The sequence below is a fragment of the Argentina silus genome (genome assembly GCF_951799395.1).
Source record: "Argentina silus genome assembly, chromosome: 15".
Lineage (NCBI taxonomy): Eukaryota > Metazoa > Chordata > Actinopteri > Argentiniformes > Argentinidae > Argentina > Argentina silus.
This window is the reverse complement of record NC_139669.1, coordinates 16675816-16697263: the sequence shown is the minus strand read 5'-3', so window position 1 is coordinate 16697263 and position 21448 is coordinate 16675816. Positions and strand designations below refer to the sequence as shown.

The 21448-nt window shown below is 41.3% G+C and overlaps 3 protein-coding genes across 3 annotated transcripts; 1 reads left to right on the top strand and 2 right to left on the bottom strand.

Moving 5' to 3' along the window:
- Positions 1-7066: 7066 nt before the first annotated feature.
- On the bottom strand, positions 7067-13333 carry LOC310816047 (uncharacterized protein; the record flags this gene model as incomplete). The annotated part of the gene is made up of 9 exons (XM_083686055.1): positions 7067-8649; positions 8830-8952; positions 9147-9236; positions 9460-9572; positions 9713-9861; positions 10000-10099; positions 10357-12036; positions 12286-12399; positions 13279-13333. 9 exons carry the CDS (start codon positions 13331-13333, stop codon positions 8452-8454), a joined length of 2622 nt encoding a protein of 873 aa, XP_083542181.1. The 3' UTR covers positions 7067-8451.
- Positions 13334-14286: 953 nt separating this feature from the next.
- Positions 14287-16839, top strand: LOC310816501 (glutamine amidotransferase-like class 1 domain-containing protein 3, mitochondrial). The gene is made up of 5 exons (XM_083686734.1): positions 14287-14407; positions 15173-15285; positions 15663-15834; positions 16067-16268; positions 16442-16839. The coding sequence occupies exons 2-5, from the start codon at positions 15178-15180 to the stop codon at positions 16632-16634; spliced, it is 675 nt and encodes a 224-aa protein (XP_083542860.1). The 5' UTR covers positions 14287-14407; positions 15173-15177; the 3' UTR covers positions 16635-16839.
- A 1054-nt stretch (positions 16840-17893) lies between these two features.
- LOC310816046 (L-threonyl-[L-threonyl-carrier protein] 4-chlorinase) lies at positions 17894-20487 on the bottom strand (the record flags this gene model as incomplete). The annotated part of the gene is made up of 6 exons (XM_083686054.1): positions 17894-18595; positions 19138-19242; positions 19344-19483; positions 19628-19719; positions 19861-20143; positions 20358-20487. 6 exons carry the CDS (start codon positions 20485-20487, stop codon positions 18500-18502), a joined length of 846 nt encoding a protein of 281 aa, XP_083542180.1. The 3' UTR covers positions 17894-18499.
- Between the last annotated feature and the right edge of the window lie 961 nt (positions 20488-21448).

Below are 21448 nucleotides of genomic sequence, written 5' to 3'. Positions count from 1 at the left end.
CAGTTTATTTTTGCTATAATAAAAATACATTACTGCAGTGTGCTAAATTTGCTAATGTGATGGCCTGTTGATAAATGAGATGAATCAAGCATTAGTCCCATAGTGCCTTGGATTAATACATGGAGAGGTTGAGCCAGGTCATCAAGAAAGATGTTGCAACACACACTTACACAAAGAGCTATAGTGAAAAGTACCAGAGTAGGGAGAACATACCAGAGTAGGTATTTTATCTCTTACAGGGTGCTGACTCAGCAGATGGGACGAATGGTGTGACCAGCCCGTGAACAACAAGGGATGCCAAGTCTAAACCACAGTTCCTCCCCAACCAAATAGCCACTCACAATCATTTTGTTTACTGTAAATGCTTTGTTTGACTGTTTGAATGCATCCATTTTTGGAGGGTTGGTTAAAGATTAACAGCTTGCTGACTGTGATTTTCTTCGCCAAAAGTGGTCCTTGTACAAGCCTAGAATTCTGACATATAAATAAATAGCTAAAAGTAAGAAGTAGTTTGTCTTCTCCTTCTCCTTCAAATCCTAGACTTTCACCACACATCACAGACTGAGCAGATCCCAGATGCCCTGTTCTATCTCTGTAATGGGGTGGCAGCTCTCTCTCAGCCCTTCATGTCAGCTGGTCCAACCAGAATCTGTCCTTCCTTCATCTGACTGTTCCTTGGGTGCTCAGGAGCAATCATCCAGGCCTATGTCAGCCGTTTGCAGGTCAGGGGAGGCCTGCGCTTCGGATCAGTCATCCCTTCCTTCTATGTGGCTGTGTGGGCCACCTGGACCTGGTTTAGGTTTGCAGGTATGTGGTTGACTTAATGTCTTCTCTGTGTGTACAATAGTTGGAATGAGCAATAACTATGACCTTCAGGGTCTCATTCCAATAACTATGAGCTTCAGGGTCTCATTCCAATAACTATGAGCTTCAGGGTCTCATTCCAATAGAACAGAGTTTATATAAATATATAAATAAATAAATAACCAGGAATACTTAACACTAGGACAAATCACTGGAACGCTTGATACAAGGTACAAAGACGAACTGGCACAGAGACAGGGAAACACTAAATACACAGGTAAGGCATAAGGAACAGGTGAAGCCAATCAGGGCGGGGTACACAGGCGGGAAACACACAAAGGCAGATGGTGAAGTGTCTGAAACGAGAGACAAGGTGAGTAACACAAAAATAAACAGGAAACAATAAATGAAGAACAGAAAAACTAAAACAAACGTAACCTAAGAAACAGGATGAGACAAAACAGAGTAACTAAAGCCCCCTTGATGTTAGAAATTATTTTTATGAAAACAGTTGCATCATAATTCTCAATAGCAGACGAATAAATAAAGCTTTTCAGTTCTTTATTGAGGGTGATTAACATTTTTATTTGATATTCCATGTGCAAATCAATTGAATTAATGTTTTTTAATCATCTGATTCAGGAAACATTTATCTTTGGTAATCATTAACTTTTGATTGAGAAGTTGTTGATAATTGTATTTGATATTCCATGTGCAAATCAATTGAATTAACTTGTTTTTTTTAATCAATCTGATTCAGGAAACATTTATCTTTGGTAATCATTAACTTTTGATTGAGAAGTTGTTGATAATTGTATTTGATATTCCATGTGCAAATCAATTGAATTAACTTGTTTTTTTTAATCAATTTGATTCAGGAAACATTTATCTTTGGTAATCATTAACTTTTGATTGAGAAGTTGTTGATAATTGTATTTGATATTCCATGTGCAAATCAATTGAATTAATGTTTTTAATCATCTGATTCAGGAAACATTTATCTTTCTGGTAATCATTAACTCTTGATTGAGAAGTGTTGGAAATTATTTTTATATAAACAGTTTATTTTTGCTATAATAAAAATACATTACTGCAGTGTGCTAAATTTGCTAATGTGATGGCCTGTTGATAAATGAGATGAATCAAGCATTAGTCCCATAATGCCTTGGATTAATACATGGAGAGGTTGAGCCAGGTCATCAAGAAAGATGTTGCAACACACACTTACACAAAGAGCTATAGTGAAAAGTACCAGAGTAGGGAGAACATACCAGAGTAGGTATTTTATCTCTTACAGGGTGCTGACTCAGCAGATGGGACGAATGGTGTGACCAGCCCGTGAACAACAAGGGATGCCAAGTCTAAACCACGGTTCCTCCCCAACCAAATAGCCACTCACAATCATTTTGTTTACTGTAAATGCTTTGTTTGACTGTTTGAATGCATCCATTTTTGGAGGGTTGGTTAAAGATTAACAGCTTGCTGACTGTGATTTTCTTCGCCAAAAGTGGTCCTTGTACAAGCCTAGAATTCTGACATATGAATAAATAGCTAAAAGTAAGAAGTAGTTTGTCTTCTCCTTCAAATAAAGAACACGTTTTCACATTGAGCACCTTGGATGTGGAGTTTCCAAACAGATCCGTTACAGACCTCACTTCTAACAACATTACCCTTCTGAGACTGAGCGTGTGATAACCCATATACAGTACATTACAAAGCATACTCAAGACAATAAAGGAATAAAGCCTTTATTGCCTTTATTAATTTAACTTTTTAGTGTCAGCAAGAAAAAAGACATGACTCAACAAGCAGGTACTGTTTTAGGAATTTCTTTTCGGCAATATATTAATAATAACTTATTCTATTAACAAGTAATCCATTTACAGAATGTATTTATTACATACAAGTACCCTCTCTCTCACACACACACACACACACACACACACACACACACACACACACACACACACACACACACACACACTCCTTAGCCTTGGAGACTGTGCCACACAGTGTACAGGATGCTCATTGATGTTCTGGCAGCCCTATGAGACATCAGCACACAGTCTGAGAATGTGGGGGCTGGTTGGCCTGAGCCTGGTAGGGAAATAAACAACTAGACACATTTGCCTGTGCCCCATGTACCACACGCACACATGCTCTCACACACATGCTCACACACACACACACACACACACACACACACACACACAAACACTGCAGCCAGGGGCCCTCAGCCTACTCCTCAGACAAGCTCAAACAGTGGATCGACAGGCAAATCTGAGTTCTTTCCAAGAACATCCTCTGCCAGTCCATTCCATTCCCATTCACTCTAACTTATGAGCAGTATGTCATGAGTATACTGTACCCCTCTGTTTGCCAAAGCCACAGATGCTTTGGTTCACAGTTTAGCAGAAATGAGGATATTACTATAACACCATTCATTCCTGTCCTTCATTAGACTCTGCTTCCAGTGAAGTAGTACAGTATATACAGTAACAGTATATTCCATAAATGCCAGTATCAGGTGCTGGGAACTGGAGCTAAGACTAAGGAGCAGTTCCTTTGCCTTGACAAGACACACATTTGGACCCATAAAATGTTTACCCTTAAAGAGTTGTTACTGTAAAGGAAACTGATCTTTAGATGATAGGTTACTCATTGGGAAACAAAAGGCATAAATATTCAATGAACAATGAACAAGAGTTTCTATGACCAACCATGAATAACATTGAACATTGATCATTGCAGAGAATGGGTCATTAGAAAGTTGGTGTTTTCCCCTGCCTCTGACATCCCGCTAAGCCTTTCCTGGACTCACCTGGCAAACTTTCAGGTAACAATAAAAAGAGTAATAGCAAGAAAGATAAGAAGATTGATTTCCGTGTTGATTTAACTCTGAGGAATACAAAGATACACAAATACAATGTCAGTGTATCATCATCGGGGCACAGCAGATTCACAGGAAGAAGCATCAACTGCATTAACATAAGATGTTCTACCTCAATCAATTGCATATTGTCTTGAAGAATTTCTTGCAATTAGTTAAGTCATTATCACTGTCTGTTGAGATGAAAATGGTCTAGAATGTGGCCACAATGCACATACAGGCCGGGTTCAAGTGACAGGGGTGGATAACAACCTTGCTCTAAACTGCATTTCGCACCTTTATCTGATTTAACAAGAAGAGGTGAGGACTGTATGTATAGATGTTTTGTGTGTATGTTTTGTAATCTCACCACAGACTCCATGGGAATAACCATTTTGCTGTAACCACGTAGCTCTACCAACTGTCTAATTTCTCTATATTTCAACAGTTTCTATAGATACATCAAGATATGGCTTTTTAAACTCAAATTTATTTCGCCTTTCTCAAACAAATGTGAAATTCTTATTACTTATTACGATTGACAGGATGGACATGTATTTCCTTGAATAGTGTTGTATTGATACCTGAAAGTTAGCATTTCAGGAATGGTTTCCCATGATGTCAGAGGCGGGAAAAACAAGCTCAGACAAGCTCAAACAGTGGATCGACAGGCAAATCTGAGTTCTTTCCAAGAACATCCTCTGCCAGTCCATTCCATTCCCATTCACTCTAACTTATGAGCAGTATGTCATGAGTATACTGTACCCCTCTGTTTGCCAAAGCCACAGATGCTTTGGTTCACAGTTTAGCAGAAATTAGGATATTACTATAACACCATTCATTCCTGTCCTTCATTAGACTCTGCTTCCAGTGAAGTAGTACAGTATATACAGTAACAGTATATTCCATAAATGCCAGTATCAGGTGCTGGGAACTGGAGCTAAGACTAAGGAGCAGTTCCTTTGCCTTGACAAGACACACATTTGGACCCATAAAATGTTTACCCTTAAAGAGTTGTTACTGTAAAGGAAACTGATCTTTAGATGATAGGTTACTCATTGGGAAACAAAAGGCATAAATATTCAATGAACAATGAACAAGAGTTTCTATGACCAACCATGAATAACATTGAACATTGATCATTGCAGAGAATGGGTCATTAGAAAGTTGGTGTTTTCCCCTGCCTCTGACATCCCGCTAAGCCTTTCCTGGACTCACCTGGCAAACTTTCAGGTAACAATAAAAAGAGTCATAGCAAGAAAGATAAGAAGATTGATTTCCGTGTTGATTTAACTCTGAGGAATACAAAGATACACAAATACAATGTCAGTGTATCATCATCGGGGCACAGCAGATTCACAGGAAGAAGCATCAACTGCATTAACATAAGATGAAGAATTTCTTAACATCTATAACAACCTTGCTCTAAACTGCATTTCGCACCTTTATCTGATTTAACAAGAAGAGGTGAGGACTGTATGTATAGATGTTTTGTGTGTATGTTTTGTAATCTCACCACAGACTCCATGGGAATAACCATTTTGCTGTAACCACGTAGCTCTACCAACTGTCTAATTTCTCTATATTTCAACAGTTTCTATAGATACATCAAGATATGGCTTTTTAAACTCAAATTTATTTCGCCTTTCTCAAACAAATGTGAAATTCCTGGAAAACTTCCTACGTCATATCCCATTGGAATATGAGTGTTATTGTATCCACCAACTTGGAATATGTTAAAGTTGGTGGATCTGATTATTACTGTTGTTGGCAATTGGTGGACAACAACCTTTCTCTAGACAGGAAGTAGATGATAGAATGAGACCTCACCAGAGGCAAAGGTGGTTCCAACCAACCATAAAGAAATTTAGTTTTTCCCGCCTCTGACATCATGGGAAACCATTCCTGAAATGCTAACTTTCAGGTATCAATACAACAATGGACATTCATGTGGTGTCACTTTAATGGAACAAGTAAATGTTCACATACGTCTTAACTGAAGTGATAACATTTATGTGAAACTGGATTGGTTCCACTGAAGTGACACTATTCAAGGAAATACATGTCCATCCTGTCAATCGTAATAAGCTTCGTGTGATAAGCTTATATTACGACTCAGTTATGTCTAGGGTAAAGGGAAGTGCGTAACAGATTTGACCAACTAAAGGCAGGAATCTTGAGCGCGTTGGTGTGAAAATAAAGGACACCAGACCAAGATGGAGTGAACTGAAATAGTGGTATATTGTAAATAGTGGGGGGGGGGGTGTACGGGCAGTGTACACACAACACTAGCAGCCCACCACCCATTTCCTAGTGTATCTATACAATAGTTCCACCTACGTGTGAGGGTATAGAGGCCTCTGTCTTACCTGCCCCAGGGCCTGGACCATACAAACAACTACCACACACACAATCAAGGTAGGGGGAAACAAGTGTCAGTGGGGATACATACATCAAAGTGTACAACAAAGCATGAGCTCAGGAAGAGAGCGACTGGCATGCAACACACAGCTTAAATACTAAATGAAGGGAGTAGATTGGGGTTTGACTGGGATGGCAGGTGATTAGGAGGATTGGCAGCAGGTGCAGCAAATGGGAGTGGTGATGTCGCCCTATAAAGAAAGAGGGAAAACAGAACAGACAAACCTACGTGGAACGTAACAGCTTATAAGCTCATAAGTGCAAACACATCAGTTCTTTGTTGGCCATGGGTAGTGGCCTATACATAATTTTCTTTCTGTTTCCATCTGTTTATCAAAGGTGTTTCCCTCTACACCTTGTTTTACTTTTGTTTGTAATATCTTTAAGTGACTTTTCACATAAGTATCAGCAGGACAATATAAAGGTGAAGTCTTGGCCATTGAGAGATATCAGGTTACTTAAAGTCTAATACGTTATGTGATAGCAAGTAGGTCAGTGCCCTGTCGTTTTCTAGAAGTAATTAACAACGAAAAATGCAATTTTCACTGAAGGGAGTTACTGGTGCAGACCTGAAATACCCATCAGGGAACAGACCATATCTGTTTAACGCAGGTCGACTGAGAACAGCTGATAACAAAGTTTCTCAGGCATTCAGTTTAGGTCAATCCATTATTCACCTTCATAGAGATCAAGCACACTCAACCCAGCTCATGGCCTATAAAATGAAAATCAGCCACTTTGTTGGGCATGGGGAGAACCTGGCTTGAGTTGAGCTGTCAGATGCTTCTAATTAAATCCTGAATGAACCCTCACTTTTTGTAATAACAAAAAACATGCGTACACTCTGTGGATCCACAAATAGAAAGTGAATTACTATTCCACTACAAAATCCAAAAAACTAAACAATAAATAAGAAGAGTTATAAAAGTATTAAATATGAACTTACTTAATATTATTAAACTTATTTCGATTTTCAATTTTATTTGTACACAGAAGAAAGACATATAAAGTGACAGTGGAGAGAGGAAAAAACCCCAAAAGCCCTTGTCTGAAAATGTCCCCTTTAGAAACTATTTACAAAAATAAAATATATATACCAGGTCACAAGCACCTGAGTACACCATTTATTTCTACCCGTAATGGCAGACTTTATTATAGGGAAGTTACAAATTAGTACTTTATAAATAGTGATGCACTGGTCATCTACAGTATTTATGCACTTACAACAATCTTTTATCATTTTAATGTTACAATAATATATAGGCTAAGCCTATAAAGTATGAAACAAATTACCAATCCATAACATAGCCCATAGAATTTAGCCCGCCTGACCCAATCTCACTATTATTTTTTATTGACTTGAGCCCACCGATCCGCGGGTACACCTGCAGGCCTCGCTGGTCTCAAACAGACCCACGCATTACTAGTAGACCTGTACAATCTAACAATAGTGTGTCATATGTGTTAGTCTATTCATTCTGCCATAGGTAGCCCAAAGCATTTGCGGTGACACTGTAGGTTGGGGGCTGTGGGTAACTTTTATGAATGGTAACCTGTAGGCCCATGTTGTCATGCGCTGTGACTGCATGCCCATGAAATACATTAAGTTTTCTGTTCAAAACAGAATAAACATGATTTAAATATGTTATAAACATAATATACTAGCATCTGCTGTCACAACAGAATGAATGGAAACATGGGATCTTTGTAGAATTCTAGCATTTGATCCATGAATTTAATGTCACTCTGAATATCTAGTGAAGAACACCTATGTATATCATGTATATAACAATATATTTATAGTTAATTCTTAGTTAGTTCTGTCGAGACATTCATAATAACTTACAGGGGACATAAAAAAAAGATAGCACATACATACTCATAATATTGACTAAATATTGTGTAGAAATGTAAAAATCAAGTTGGCAGAAAGGGCATAAGCCTTTAATGTATTCTTCCTTTCTGTCATTTGGGTGTTGACGCACCGTCAATACATAATTTCCTCTCCCCCGAAAACATGAATGGTAAACACTGATAATGATAATGATAATATGATAAAGAGATGATAATGTAATATGAGAGATATTAGACTGCAGGTTGACACTAAGCGGCCAACTATAAGAAACATGTTGGCTGTGCATGGGACATCAATGAAGTGACACCATTAAAAGCCATCACACAAAATACATGAAAACAATCAACCTACAGTTGCATACATTCAGTGGAACCTTTGAAGTTCCATCATCATGGGTTATATGGCAATTGTTCATTGTGTTGATGCTTAACTACACACATCAGATACGATAATTACAGATGCAGTCAATGCTACATTAACATCATAGAGTCTCTAACAGTAACTATGAGGATCCATTTCTAGGGACCCATACTGGGCTGTTTTGAGGTGAAACAGTTGAAGGTATGGAGGACCCTATGGACCCAGTGCTATCCTCTTCCAGACGTGTGTCTCTGTGTGGATCTGTGATATCCGCTTCAAAAGCAGGGTTCATCTGACCTTGCGAGTGCCTCCTCTGAACCTCCTCAAAGATCTGAAGCACCTACCAGAGACAGGAAAAACACAATCAGGACATGACATGGATATACAGTACATGGGCTGGGGGGCAAAGTTGAGGGTAGGATGTAAAGGTTTAAACAGATACAGTAATTATCTGCTTTATCTGTCCTGCGTAATCCATATTGTGATGATCTTTCTAAGAGAGAGGAGGGTTTATTTTTACCTGAGATTTAGGGATAAGTCCCACTCTGAAGAAACCAATATGGCCGCTCTCTATCTTGGTACAGTCGACCACGGTGGACGCGATGTTCTCTGGGGAAGGCCCATCACAGAGTACCCCGTCCACCTTGACAGTGACAGGTAGACAGCCTTGTTTGCCCAAAGTAACACGCAACACTTATACACGCATATCACATTTTCTTATTAGTCCTGATTATTATTAATGACAAACTTGAAACTACAGTTTAACAAGATCTCAATTAGAAACGTATTATGTCTGTTTTCGGAGCCTTTTTCTATAGTCTACACATGCTTCATCACCTTGTCGCCCAGCTTGGCGTAAACCTGGTTGTGGTGAGTTGTGTCTGCCTCTCCAGTAGGGTTTGCTGAGGTCACAGCAACGGGCCCCACCTAAAAAAGGACAAGAAATGTGTGACATTTTTGGTAAAGAAATGAAACATTTGCTTCTACTGCCCAAAGCATGTTTCCCATTTCACTGTCAAAATACAAATGCATTTGAACATATGGTTCTTGGGCTTTTTTCAAACAGTGTGCGAGCACCACTTTCTCTTAAAGGATGGGAAACATTATCAAAATACCTAGCTATTATAACATGACAACCATGAGATCTTACCAGGCTGATGAGGTGTGTGGCCACGGCACAATCTGGGTTTCTGATGGCGATGCTCTGTGGAGTACCAATGTGTCTGGCTGCTTCCCCCAAACCAAAGGTGTCCATCCAGGGGCCTACAGAACACAGAGAAGTAGAAATGATAACACCTCAAGAAATGTGAAAACACAACCAGTGATTATCTTTAGGGCCCATGACCGTGATTGGAGAAACATAAATCATCTCTTTCCTAATGGTGCTCGGGATGTTGACCCACCTCTGGGTATGACCATACTGATGGAGGAAGGCCAGGCAGCCTGCATGAAGTCCCAGAGCACAGGGCTCAGCAGGCTTCTGACAGGCTCCAGCTGATTCATAGAGGAGACCCACAGAGACATTGGACGGTCCTGGGCCTGCTTCTTCACCCTGTTTGTGCGCATGTACAGTAACGACACGTTCATTCAATGTGATTGCAAGAGTTATCACAGTGTTATTACACAGGTATAAAGGCAACTTGATTTCAAGTAGTACCTAACTATTTAATAACTTATACATGGAGCTCACCTGAAAGCCTTTTCAACAGCATCAGGCCTGTTGCAAGCTGCCACAAGCACATAGACAGTATCAGTAGGCATCCCGCATATACCTCCATTCTTCATGATATCTGTGTATTAAAGAAAGTGACATATACTTTAGTTGAGTCACACCAGTATATATAAAAAAAGACCTGAACATTGTGCATTGAGTATCATGCATTGGAGCAAAAAGTCTGGTCCTGGAGAGCTTTTGTTCCAGCCCAGCAATAAACACCTAATATTACTGACCACCCAATCTTATAAACAATGGCATTTGGTATTGTAGTGATGATCTGGAACCCTGTACTGTAGCTCTCCAGGGTTAATGATGGTGACCTCCTCTCACCTGCTATCTGCTGGACAGACGTGGCCTTGCGGGCAGGTACGTGCAGACAGCTGTCTTTGCCTCCTCCAAATCCACTGAGCTTGACTAAGGGGTCTCCCAGGGGGATCTGAGGGGTCTGGAAGGTGCTGTTGAAGAGGTGAGCTAGGAAACAGTAGAAGCTCACCAAGCCAAAGATTATAGTGACCCCAATGTCATACCCATAAGGCAACGCTCCCACTGCATCCAGCAGGAAACTGATGAGGATGAGCTGGAAAGTCAGGGAATAGATGAACCAGGCTACACTGAGAAACAATGCTGAGACTGTTACTAAACAGTTAAACAGCATGAAGCTGATGATCCCTACAGCCACGTTGAAGCCGCGTGTTTCCCCATACAGACCTCCGAAGCGAGTCAGCCCCCACACGGTCCACATCATCCCATAGAGAATAAAAGCTGTGCTCTCCAGGGTTTTACCACGGGAGAAGGCCACAGAGCCACATAGTAACTGAAGCACCCCACCCGGCACCACTGCCCAGGGCAGGACCAGCACAGAGAGGGGACTTTTATCACCAATGTTGGCTGTGATGGCGAAGGCAGCCAGCACATTACAGGCATGGCCTAATACCTCTGCGTCTGCATACTTAGAGTAGCCCAGGTAGGGGGCGTGGATGTATTTGTCATTAGGTCTGAGAGTCAGGCCACTGACACGGGTTATTAGAGCCTTGAATAAGCCCTCTCCTGTGGGAATCTTAGTGGGGGACACGTTATTGTATGTGGTGACCAATAGCATGAGAGCGGAGGCCACAAAGATGGCTGCCTGAACGCCTTGCGTTCCCCCCTGGAAGAAGCCCTGGGGTTGGGCAGCTATGGCGATGCAGTAGGCTACAAAGAACAGGTGATAGAGGCCATCCGCCAGGCTCTTCTGACAACTAAACAGAGCAAGGACGAAGAAGAGCACTGAGAAGACAACAGGGAAAGGCACAGGGGAGAAGGGCTGGAGAGAGAAGTTGGTGAGAAGAGCACTGTAGCCCTCAGCGAATCTAAGCACTGCAGTGAAACCATAGAAGGTGGCAGTAAGAGTGTCCTTGGCTCGGTAGGAGAGGACACACACACCGAGCTGAAACACCCCAGCAGTCCACAGCCAGGGGACATGACCAGCGAAGAGCTGAGGCACCACGCCCAGCAGGGGGCAGGCTAACACACAGGCTGACAGCAGGTTCATCACCAGTCCCACTGAGACCATATCATTACAGTCGTGGCTCTGAGCTACTGGTCTCAGCACTGCCTTCTTCTTCAGACCTGTTCCTGGGGGCTCTACCTTACCATGGGTGATATAGGACAACAAGCGTCCGATTCCGAAGTAAACACCCACCAAGCACACCAGGAGGTAGTTGGCAGCAGTGGCAGCCTGGCCAAAGTCTGCGTCAAACAGACCGGCGATCTGGTGTGCACAGGCTAGACTAATACTCAGAGCAATTATGAAGAGGACTACTTTCTTCTGTAGGACTGAAACCGTGCCTATGATTAGGAGTGCCAGTGTGAATGCTGCCAGGCCTGGTACCAAGGCAGATGTCAGTGCTGTGCCCACCACCACTCCCTCCCCCACTAGGATGTACACCAGCCCCGAGCCACACCACAGGGCAGACACAGTCAGACACAGACATGAGAACAGCTGGGTGTGGGACAGACTACGACAAACACCTGGGGGAGGGGGAGGGGGGAAAGGGAGAGAGAGAGGAGGGAGGGAGGAAGAGAGAGAGAAAATGAATGTGTGTACAGCTTGTGTACACGTATAGTGAAAAGTAAACACAGTTCATTTAAATCATGGAAGTAGTTGGGCAAAATTAGAGCTTCTATTACATCGTCAAAACATTTAAATGTTAGATTTCTACTAAAACAAGAGATTGGATTGTATAAAGGTCTTGAGAATATTGATGAAAAGAACTGTACCAGCATATGCCAACAGGGCAGCGATGATGAGGAGCAGGACTCCCAGGGCAGTATAGGGGATTAACTCTTTTCCAGGAGAGCTACCATAATCATTCACCAGAAGCAGCAGAGAACCTGTAGTTCAAAACAACATTAGCCTCTGTATGGTCTGACTAAATCAGACCATCAAACAAGTCCAACTAAGCCTGTGGTGAGCCCTTATAAAGCATATTTTGATAGGCTATGTATTGTTTTAGACATGATATGATAGTGGATGTCCATGCACACCACTATTGTCAAAGTGGGGTACGCGTACCCCCGGGGTACGTGGATCGGTCTTGGGGGTATGCAAAATAAATCTGTGATTTACCCTCCCAAACAGTCCTGTTGAATAGCCGACTGCAGTCTCAGTACCAAAAATAAATGCATGCACCCTATCCAACAGAATAATATTATCACAATGTCTAATATGTAAGGGATAATGTTCATAGAATATCAATTACAGGATGTAGAGTGTCTCAGGGAGTACATGACTGTTAAAAGTTTGGGAACCACTGCATGCACAGCTACATTTGCCCTCCAATGGCGAGGTTTGTTTATTACACTTTACTTGACTGATACACCTGCTCACTTTCATTCACATCTAGACAGTTTTTGTTAATTAATTTTACAATTAGAAAATTATACCTGTCAATACAATTCTCTAAATATCCAAACAAAATTATTTTTGAAAAGTGGATAGCTATTAAACTAGCATTTTATTCTCTACCTCTTCTATTGTGCTGTTGCTAAAAATTCCGAAACTAAAACCAAGTTATGATATCATTTACTGTTTTTTGCACTGTAGCCTACATTACCGTTATCCTAATAATCCCTGCAGAATGTGTCTTTGATATAGCTCGTTGTAACTACAACTATAAACTAGAGTAATTCGTTCAAGGTTATAATTCATTATCATAATTAGTTTAACGAGAATATGAAGTTATCAGAAATCTAAATAAAAACAGCGCTCACCGCCCGAGATTCCTAGAATGCCCACGGAGAAATGGAGAGACTCGCGTTCACCCATAGCAGCAAAGTGATGCCCGCGCTGCGGAGCGCACTTGAGTTTATAATCTTGCCTACGTAACGCTACGCAATACCTATTATGGAAAGGTTACCTCATGACAGTTCCCAATTATCCAGGGTCCAGGAAATTCCTCCTAGTTCCTCCAAGTATTTGGATTTTCAACAGCTTTTAATGTCAAGATTTCTTTATTTGTGAAAGCCATTACAACTACATATGAATGACACAAGTTGAGATCTTTTTTTTGGCAACATTTTGTTTTATACACAAATAAGCATTCCTCTTTCACACATCTCAATGATCATTTCTACTTCATGGAGGGGTATGGTGTGTTTCATGTGAAACCCCAGGCAGACTGGAATATACAGCATACAGTCACATCACATAGTCAAATTGGCTAATGTAGAGGGTGAATTGGGATTTTGTAAATGATTGCCCTACTATTTCAATAATTATTTGCTTTTCCATGATCATAGTAAAGGTAATGAATGCTAAATGTTATGTTAGATTTGTGTGTATGCAAATACATAGCAGAGGAGGTAGGGAAGCATAAAGGTATAGTGCCAATATTATCAGGAAGCAAATGGTTCTGTATACAGTATCTGCCTATGTCATGTTTGACTGTATTGTAAGTGCCTGTCTGCAAAAACCCCTGCGTGCCTTGCTTCTGTATTTTTCTATTATACCTACTATGTACAGTTTCCTTGTGGTGTCAAAGGCACTTACAGTACAATTAAATCTATTGTTTTTATTTTCCCTTTGCTCTAAATCTATTCTTCTTATCAACATCTTATCTTCATCAATATTAACACATCCATCCACAGACTGTGTTTGGTCAGGATGACGAGGCACTTTTAGTACTGAGCAAACAGTCAGTAGCGGCTCTCATTTCCTTCTCAGAGACGCTCCCTATGAGGTCAGACCTCTAGAGCTCAGTAAGGCATGCCTCTGTGGGAGGGGACACAGTAGTAGTAGAGTATAAATGGAGTTTCAGTGTACAACACAGTCACACTTCATCTGAAGCACTGCCAAAGCCAAGTCCTTCAATTTCACAGAGAGAGCATCTACCTTTACGAGGTGAGAGAAGAGACTTCATTCATTAATACCTGTTTGTGTCTTATTCATAGGTTTTGTGTATTGAATCATGGGAGTTTGATCTCAGGTGACCTACTTAGTTTCATGGATGGGGGTTGAGCTCTTATTTTAATTGTGTTTCTGCACTTTACAGCAGAATGGCATTGAGAGATGAGTTGCTGTACTGAGACTGCTGTACATGTACTGAGGTTTATGGTAGATGAAATAAAAAGTCATTTGTAGAAATGTAGAGACTCATAACAGGTGTGCTTGTAATGCACCCTTTTTTATAGAGGAGATATGAGCATCCCTACACTCTTGGCTCCACCTGTGCAGCTAGTGTTAATCACTAGGGTGGGGGGCATACCGGCTTTTACCAGCTGGTTACTGGCTTCTTCATTACCATGCAGGCTATCTAAATCTTTAATAAGTGCTTAGTCATTCTCACCTCACACCCACCTTCCTGTGAGTACCTTGGAAACCTCAGACAACAGATGAGAAAACAAAAGCTGCTTTATCAGGTGTTGACACTCCTGGACGTGAAGGGAAACATGATAAACTCATCTTCAGTGCTATTCTACTACCACTCACATCTTATACCATTGTGAGTTAACTCAAGGGTTAGTTGAAGACGTACTGTACATCAGTGTCTCTATACTGTTGCTCTTGGCATGACTCCAGACCATATGTGGTGTGTGTGTGTGTGTGTGTGTGTGTGTGCGTGTGTGTGTGTGTGTGTGTGTGTGTGTGCGTGTGTGTTTGTTGCAGGAGCCATGGTGAAGCGTGTTGCAGTAGTTCTTTCGGGGTGTGGGGTGTATGACGGAACAGAGGTCCATGAAGCTTCTGCTGTTCTGGTGCACCTCAGTAGGGCTGGAGCAAAGGTAAGGACAACTACAGTACCTTTCACACTTGTTCCATCCAATAAGGATTGGCACACACTCCGTGTTTGTTGACCTCTACTGTAAAGCAGATTACATTTGAATAGCTGTGAATAGAATTGTGACTCACATCTCTTATCTCCCTGCTCTTGCTATCAGTAATGGAAAATGTATTGTATCACTAGATTCACTGACAGTAGAAATGCTGTTGCATCACTGGTTTAAATAGAGATCATCAACAAAGAGTTGGCAAGACTTGACCTTACAGTATTTCCATCGCCATACGTTTTTGACAACCTCTTGTTGTGTGGTGTTTGTCGAGGCGTTCAATTTGTTCATGAGTCACTGACGCCCCTGTCTCCTTCCCCTGCCCATCCCAGGTTCAGATGTTTGCTCCCAACGTGGATCAGATGCATGTGGTGAACCACTGCGAGGGGAAGCCCACGGCAGAGAAACGCAACGTGCTGCAGGAGAGTGCTCGCATCGCCCGGGGCGATGTGTCTGACCTGGCCAAGCTGGACGTCGCGTCCTTCGATATCCTCATCATCCCTGGTGAGATGTATGGATGTGAAATCAAGCGTCCGCCATTCCATTCATCGAGTCGTCCCTCATCCTTCTATAACTGTTACCCTTTCACTGCAGTATTACTCAATCATTATACATCTCCAACCACCCCTCCATTAAACAGGGTATCATTACATACCCTGTAGCTTCCCAGGACCAGGTTGATGACCATGACTACTGTGTCTCTGTGCTCATGTGCTCCTCTTGTTGTCCTTTGCAGGAGGCTTTGGGGTGGCAAAGAACCTGAGTGACTGGGCGGTGAAGGGGAAGGAGTACACGGTCCAGCCCCAGGTAGAGAAGCTCATCAAGGCCTTCCACAAGGCTGGCAAGCCCATGGCCATGTGCTGCATCTCCCCTGTCCTTGCTGCCAAGGCCCTGCCCGGCTGTGAGATCACAGTGGGCCAGGACAAAGAGTCTGAGAGGTGTGTATGAGTGTGAGAGTTGTGTGTGTGTGTGTGTGTGTGTGTGTGTGTGACAAATCTATGAGATTTCTATGAGAGACATTGGGGGGAGGAGGTCATGAAAGTGCGGTAGCTATTATATAAGAAGTGTTTGAGCTGTTTTTAACCCCTGCTACTCTTCTTCCCGTCACCAGGTGGCCGTACGCTCAGACTGCCTGCACTATGACGGAGTTGGGCTGCAAGCACGTGAATAAGAACGTTGGGGAGGTGCACATCGACGTCAAAAACAAGCTGGTCACCACCAGTGCCTTCATGTGCAACGCTCCTATTCATGAAGTATTTGATGGAGTGGGTGTCATGGTTACAGCGGTGCTAAAACTGGCCTAGGGAGAAGTGTGAATAAAAATAAAATACGTTGTTGTTTAGTGTCTCAAGATCATCCAGTATTTGATTGTACTGCATTGTTATCACTGGATTATTGTGTTTGAAAAACGTACATAAAAAGCATAATTTAACATCATTGTCTGTGTGATACTGTGTGTTTCCAAAATTGTAATAAAAGTATGTTCTCAATTACTATTGTGAAAACTTACTTTGAGTGTTCAGAAATATGTTGATTGGTTTAACTTGATAGAGATGGTAATGTGGAAAGTTAAAACTCAAATGTTTAAAAGCAAAGTTGATAGTGAATTCTCAATTCATAGTCCATCCATATTTGGAATTCATTTTAGTACAGATCTTTACTCATTATTATTTAAATTACAAATGTTGTGGCCCTTCGTCACAGTGTCTGTTTAGTTCACATCATCCTGGGTTAGAGTTAGGGTTAGGGTTAGGGTTAGGGTTAGGGTTAGGGTTAGGGTTAGGGTTAGGGTTAGTTAGTTGAAGTTTTTCAAGCATAGTTTTCACTTTGTGTGGGTGGATATAACTTCTCAATCTGCCAGATAGGTCTTTTGGGCTGTAACTTTTTTTAAATTTGACAGAATCTCAAGGTTAATTCCATTACTCTTTCTTGAGTTTTCCTAAAATAAAACAAGAGAGAGTTATTGAAAACTCCTTTAGAACCACAATGAAGTCTTTGTTTGATAGCCACTTGGTTTTTCTCTTTCTGTCAAGGCAAAACTATTTTGCCTTGACAAAATAGTTTTTTAGATAAAAGATGAAAAGCTTTTCTAAATGTACAAAGATATGTTGTTGTAAGATGCACATGTATGTCCCTCTCTCAAGCCTTAAAGTAGCACATGGCTTGACAACACAAATTAATTGGATTTTAGTGTTACACTTAGCCCCATTAATTAGCTATACAAGCAAACAATTTAAGATAATAATAAATAATAATAAATAATACTGAATATGAAATTTGATCATATTGAATATGATTTGTCATAATCACCACTGTATCAGTACATTATCTGCTCAATTTGCTTTTGAACACATTTTCAAAGTGACTTAACAACTATTGTTGCTGTGTAATATTCATAAAATTATATAATATATCATGCAGACTAGGGTAAGATTTTCAATTTACTTCAAGGACGTAAACATAACACATGTTTGCTGAAATATTTCTTTGTGAAAATTGGATGAGACTCACTATGTTTCACAACACAAGTTATTGTCTGGGTTGTCAGTTTATTCAGAAGTTTAAGATCACAATAAGATACAATATGGAAATAGTGTTGCAGCTACATAAGTTAACATCACTTCCATTGACCTAATGACTGTGCTTTGCTAATCCATTCACATTTTATACACATACAGTACCAGTCAAAAGTTTGGACACACCTTGCCAAGAGTGTGCAAAGCTGTCATCAAAGCAAAAGGTGGCTACTTTGAAGAATCTAAAATATAAAACATATTCTGGCTTGTTTAACACTTTTTTGTTTACTACATAATTCCATATGTGTTCCTTCATAGTTTTGATGTCTTCAATATTAATCTCCAATGTAGAAAATAATAAAAAATAAAGAAAAACCATTGAATGAGAAGGTGTGTGCAAACTTTTGACTGGTACTGTAAATACACATCAAGACTTCAGCTTAGTTCAGGTCCTCTATAACAAAAAAGCTTGTGCAATCCTCCAACTATGAAAAAGTTATTCTCATTAACCCCACAACAACCCCACTAACCCTAATAAATGAAGCATAATTGCTTGGGTCAAAATAGCAGTAAAAGAATATGATGAAGTAATTCTCATCTATATATATATAGTTGCAATAGCCCTAATGGCAGTCAAGGAAGCCCAGCAAATTTCATTCCATTTTGGTGGGGCTGTTGGAAAAGTGGTTGAACTGGTCTGTGCCACTGGCCAAGACTGTGGCATGGAATTGCCTGGGACGATCAGGGTCCTATTAGAGAGAGAGAGAGAGAGAGAGAGAGAGAGAGAGAGAGAGAGAGAGAGAGAGAGAGAGAGAGAGAGAGAGAGAGACAGAGAGAGAGAGAGAGAGAGAGAGAGAGTCATAGTTTAGTGGTCTGGCACAGTAAGCCGCCATCTGTTTGTTGTGTAATTATTTTTGCCAGAATTATCAATAAACCATCAACTGCAACTCTGTTGATATGCAACAGCTTGCTAGGGTTATGGTTAGGGTTAAATTAATGGTTAGGGTTAGGGTTAGAGTAAGGGTAAAGTTTTGGGTTAGGATAAGGTTTAAGGTTAGGGTTTAGGTTAGGGTTAATGGATAGTTAGTTGAAATGTTGTTGACATCTACTGAAAATCTATCTATTTGAGACTATCCAAATAAAAAAAATATTGTAGTAAAATACAAATCTCGTAGTCAAAGAACAGTAAAGACACAGGCCTCCAATTCTTAAAAGAGAAAAAAAGAGAGAATTTTGTCATGTCCAGAAATGTGTCATTAGATTTCTTTGTTTCTGTTGTCTTTGATCTTACCTGTATTGGGTATGCACAGGTGGGAACGTATCTTATCACAAACCCACAGCGTCTCTTCTGTGATGTGTTCGGGTTGCTTGCATGCACCAGGAATCCATCATGGATCTACAGACATATTGACAACATTAAAGATCTGAGACCTAGTCTACAGTACATACAGTACCAACATCTACAGTAAATCTCACAAATCTTGACATTTCACTTACAGACATCTGACCAGCCAGTAGGGGGCAAAGCACAGCACTGTTGGTCTGCAGCAGTTCCTCTGGGATCTCCTGATTGACAGTCAGCATGTTTCCTGGGCGTTTCGAAAAGTGATGGGGCAGGAGGCCAGAACAGTGGCTGCCTATGGTTACAGAAACACTTAATGAACACAGTCAAGTGTTTTTCTAGGGAAGTACATCTTATTACTGTGGTCATGCTATTCTGAAATGAATGAAAGACCTTTTCACAACAGTTTACGCTGAAAAGTGTTAGAGGGCAGTAATACCTGGGATGACCTGTAGGGCTCCATTTTCTTGCAGCGAGTCATCTAAAGCCAGCCATACAGAGAGTACTGCACCTCCAGTGATACCCCAATATCTGTAAGCAATGAGGCCACAGTGATTTCTCATATAGCAGATTAACTACCTTACTTAGCATCCTGTTCTTTTTGATTTCCATTAACATGAGGACATATAGCCTTCAAGCATATAATAACTACTTTACTGCAATAGTACACACCTCATGTCCTGATGCCAGGCCACAAAGGGCAGTCCAGTCTCACTCTCAACTGGTGTCACTTCCTCCTCATCACTGGCCAGCGTTATGATGTCCTTTCCTGCCTGCTTGGCTTTGGTCCTGGGGCTTGCTGGGTACTTGCAGATGAAGCGGGAGTCTAGCAGGATGACGTCGTGACCCAGGATAGCCTTGACCACCTGGAGGACACGAGGGTGTTTGGCCAGCCTCATGACCCACTGGTACTGAAGGTGCACGTTGTGGAGGCTGTATGAGGTATACTCCTCACCTGCACAGGTAATTGTAAAAGATTATTCAATACAATATCCGATACGATAAAGTCATACGCTCAGGAAAAATACCATGCTGATACTGTATGTTATATAACATTTACTCACTAAACTTAATTCCCAAGCATTTCGGTGTAGAGAATAAAGAAACACTGCATGGGAAAGACACATGCCCCATACAGACAGCTACAGCTACGGTACCCTGGCACTCACCAAACTCCCCCTCCAGCTCACTGAAGGCGTGCCTTGCCTCCCTCAGCTCAGTGTCATCCAATATAGGCACTGATGAGAGGTATCCCTGCTGGTTGTAGGTCTCCTGTAGCACAGTCATGGAGAAATTCATCTCTGGGGATCTACTGGTGCTGCTGGTGGTGCTTTCCTGCCTTTTTTCTTCTTTCTCTCAGACTCAGTCGCTCAGATCAGACTGTGTCGATTTCACTGGATGAGATCTGTTTTTATAACCTGTAGAGAGAGAGAGAGAGAGAGAGAGAGAGAGAGAGAGAGAGATTTCTTTTGTCTCTCCCTCATGGGAACTCCTCACTTGCTTGCCTTAGGGCAGAAGGGATGATGTTGCTGTGGCTGGAGCGGTTGGTGTTGTTGAGCTCCTCCCTGTTCCTCTCTCTGTGTCCTTCTGTCGCCTCCTGGTCACTATTGCAGTGGTGGACGAGCACAGGGTCTTTGACTGGAACTTCAAATTTCTTCAATTGCTTCTCGAAATGGAGAGAGAGAGAGAGAGAGAGAGAGAGAGAGAGAGAGAGAGAGAGAGAGAAAGAGAGAGAGAGAGAGAGAGAAAGATGGTAAAGCACATACTGTACAGCACAGAGAAAGCATACAGTACCACAGCTGAGTCTTAAATAAGTATTTGCTCTCCTCCATACCTCTCTGCTGCTTTGACAGCCGTCCTCTTCTGCTAGTGTTTCAGAGGTCTGAAGGATTCTGCACTGTTCCTTCATGTGCTCTTAAATACAGTCCTGACCCAGAGAGCTGAGCAGGTGGAAATTCTAATTTGACAAGGGGAATATTGACATTTTAATAATCATTGACTTTCAGACGAAATTCAGGTATGTACATGGAATTAATATCAGGCACGTACACAACCTCATCATCTTCTCCACTTCCTTCTTGGAAGCACAGTGAAACCCTTTTACTTATTTACAAATGAAAAATCCCTTTCTTGCGATCTTTCAGAAGAGTGATGTTAAGTGACAATCATGTCACATGACCGGTACATGAGTGAAACTCGTTTGCCAAAGACACGAATCAGGAAGCAGTGTCCTCAAGATGTCTGTGATGTGTCCAGTAGT

What these genes read in the sequence shown, in the direction of transcription:
- LOC310816501 (XM_083686734.1), top strand. Translation starts at nt 15,178, where the DNA reads ATGGTGAAGCGTGTTGCAGTAGTTCTTTCGGGGTGTGGGGTGTATGAC. An exon ending in CGATATCCTCATCATCCCTG is followed by an intron (nt 15,835 to 16,066) that starts GTGAGATGTATG and finishes TGTCCTTTGCAG; the next exon opens with GAGGCTTTGGGGTGGCAAAG. An exon ending in CAGGACAAAGAGTCTGAGAG is followed by an intron (nt 16,269 to 16,441) that starts GTGTGTATGAGT and finishes TCCCGTCACCAG; the next exon opens with GTGGCCGTACGCTCAGACTG.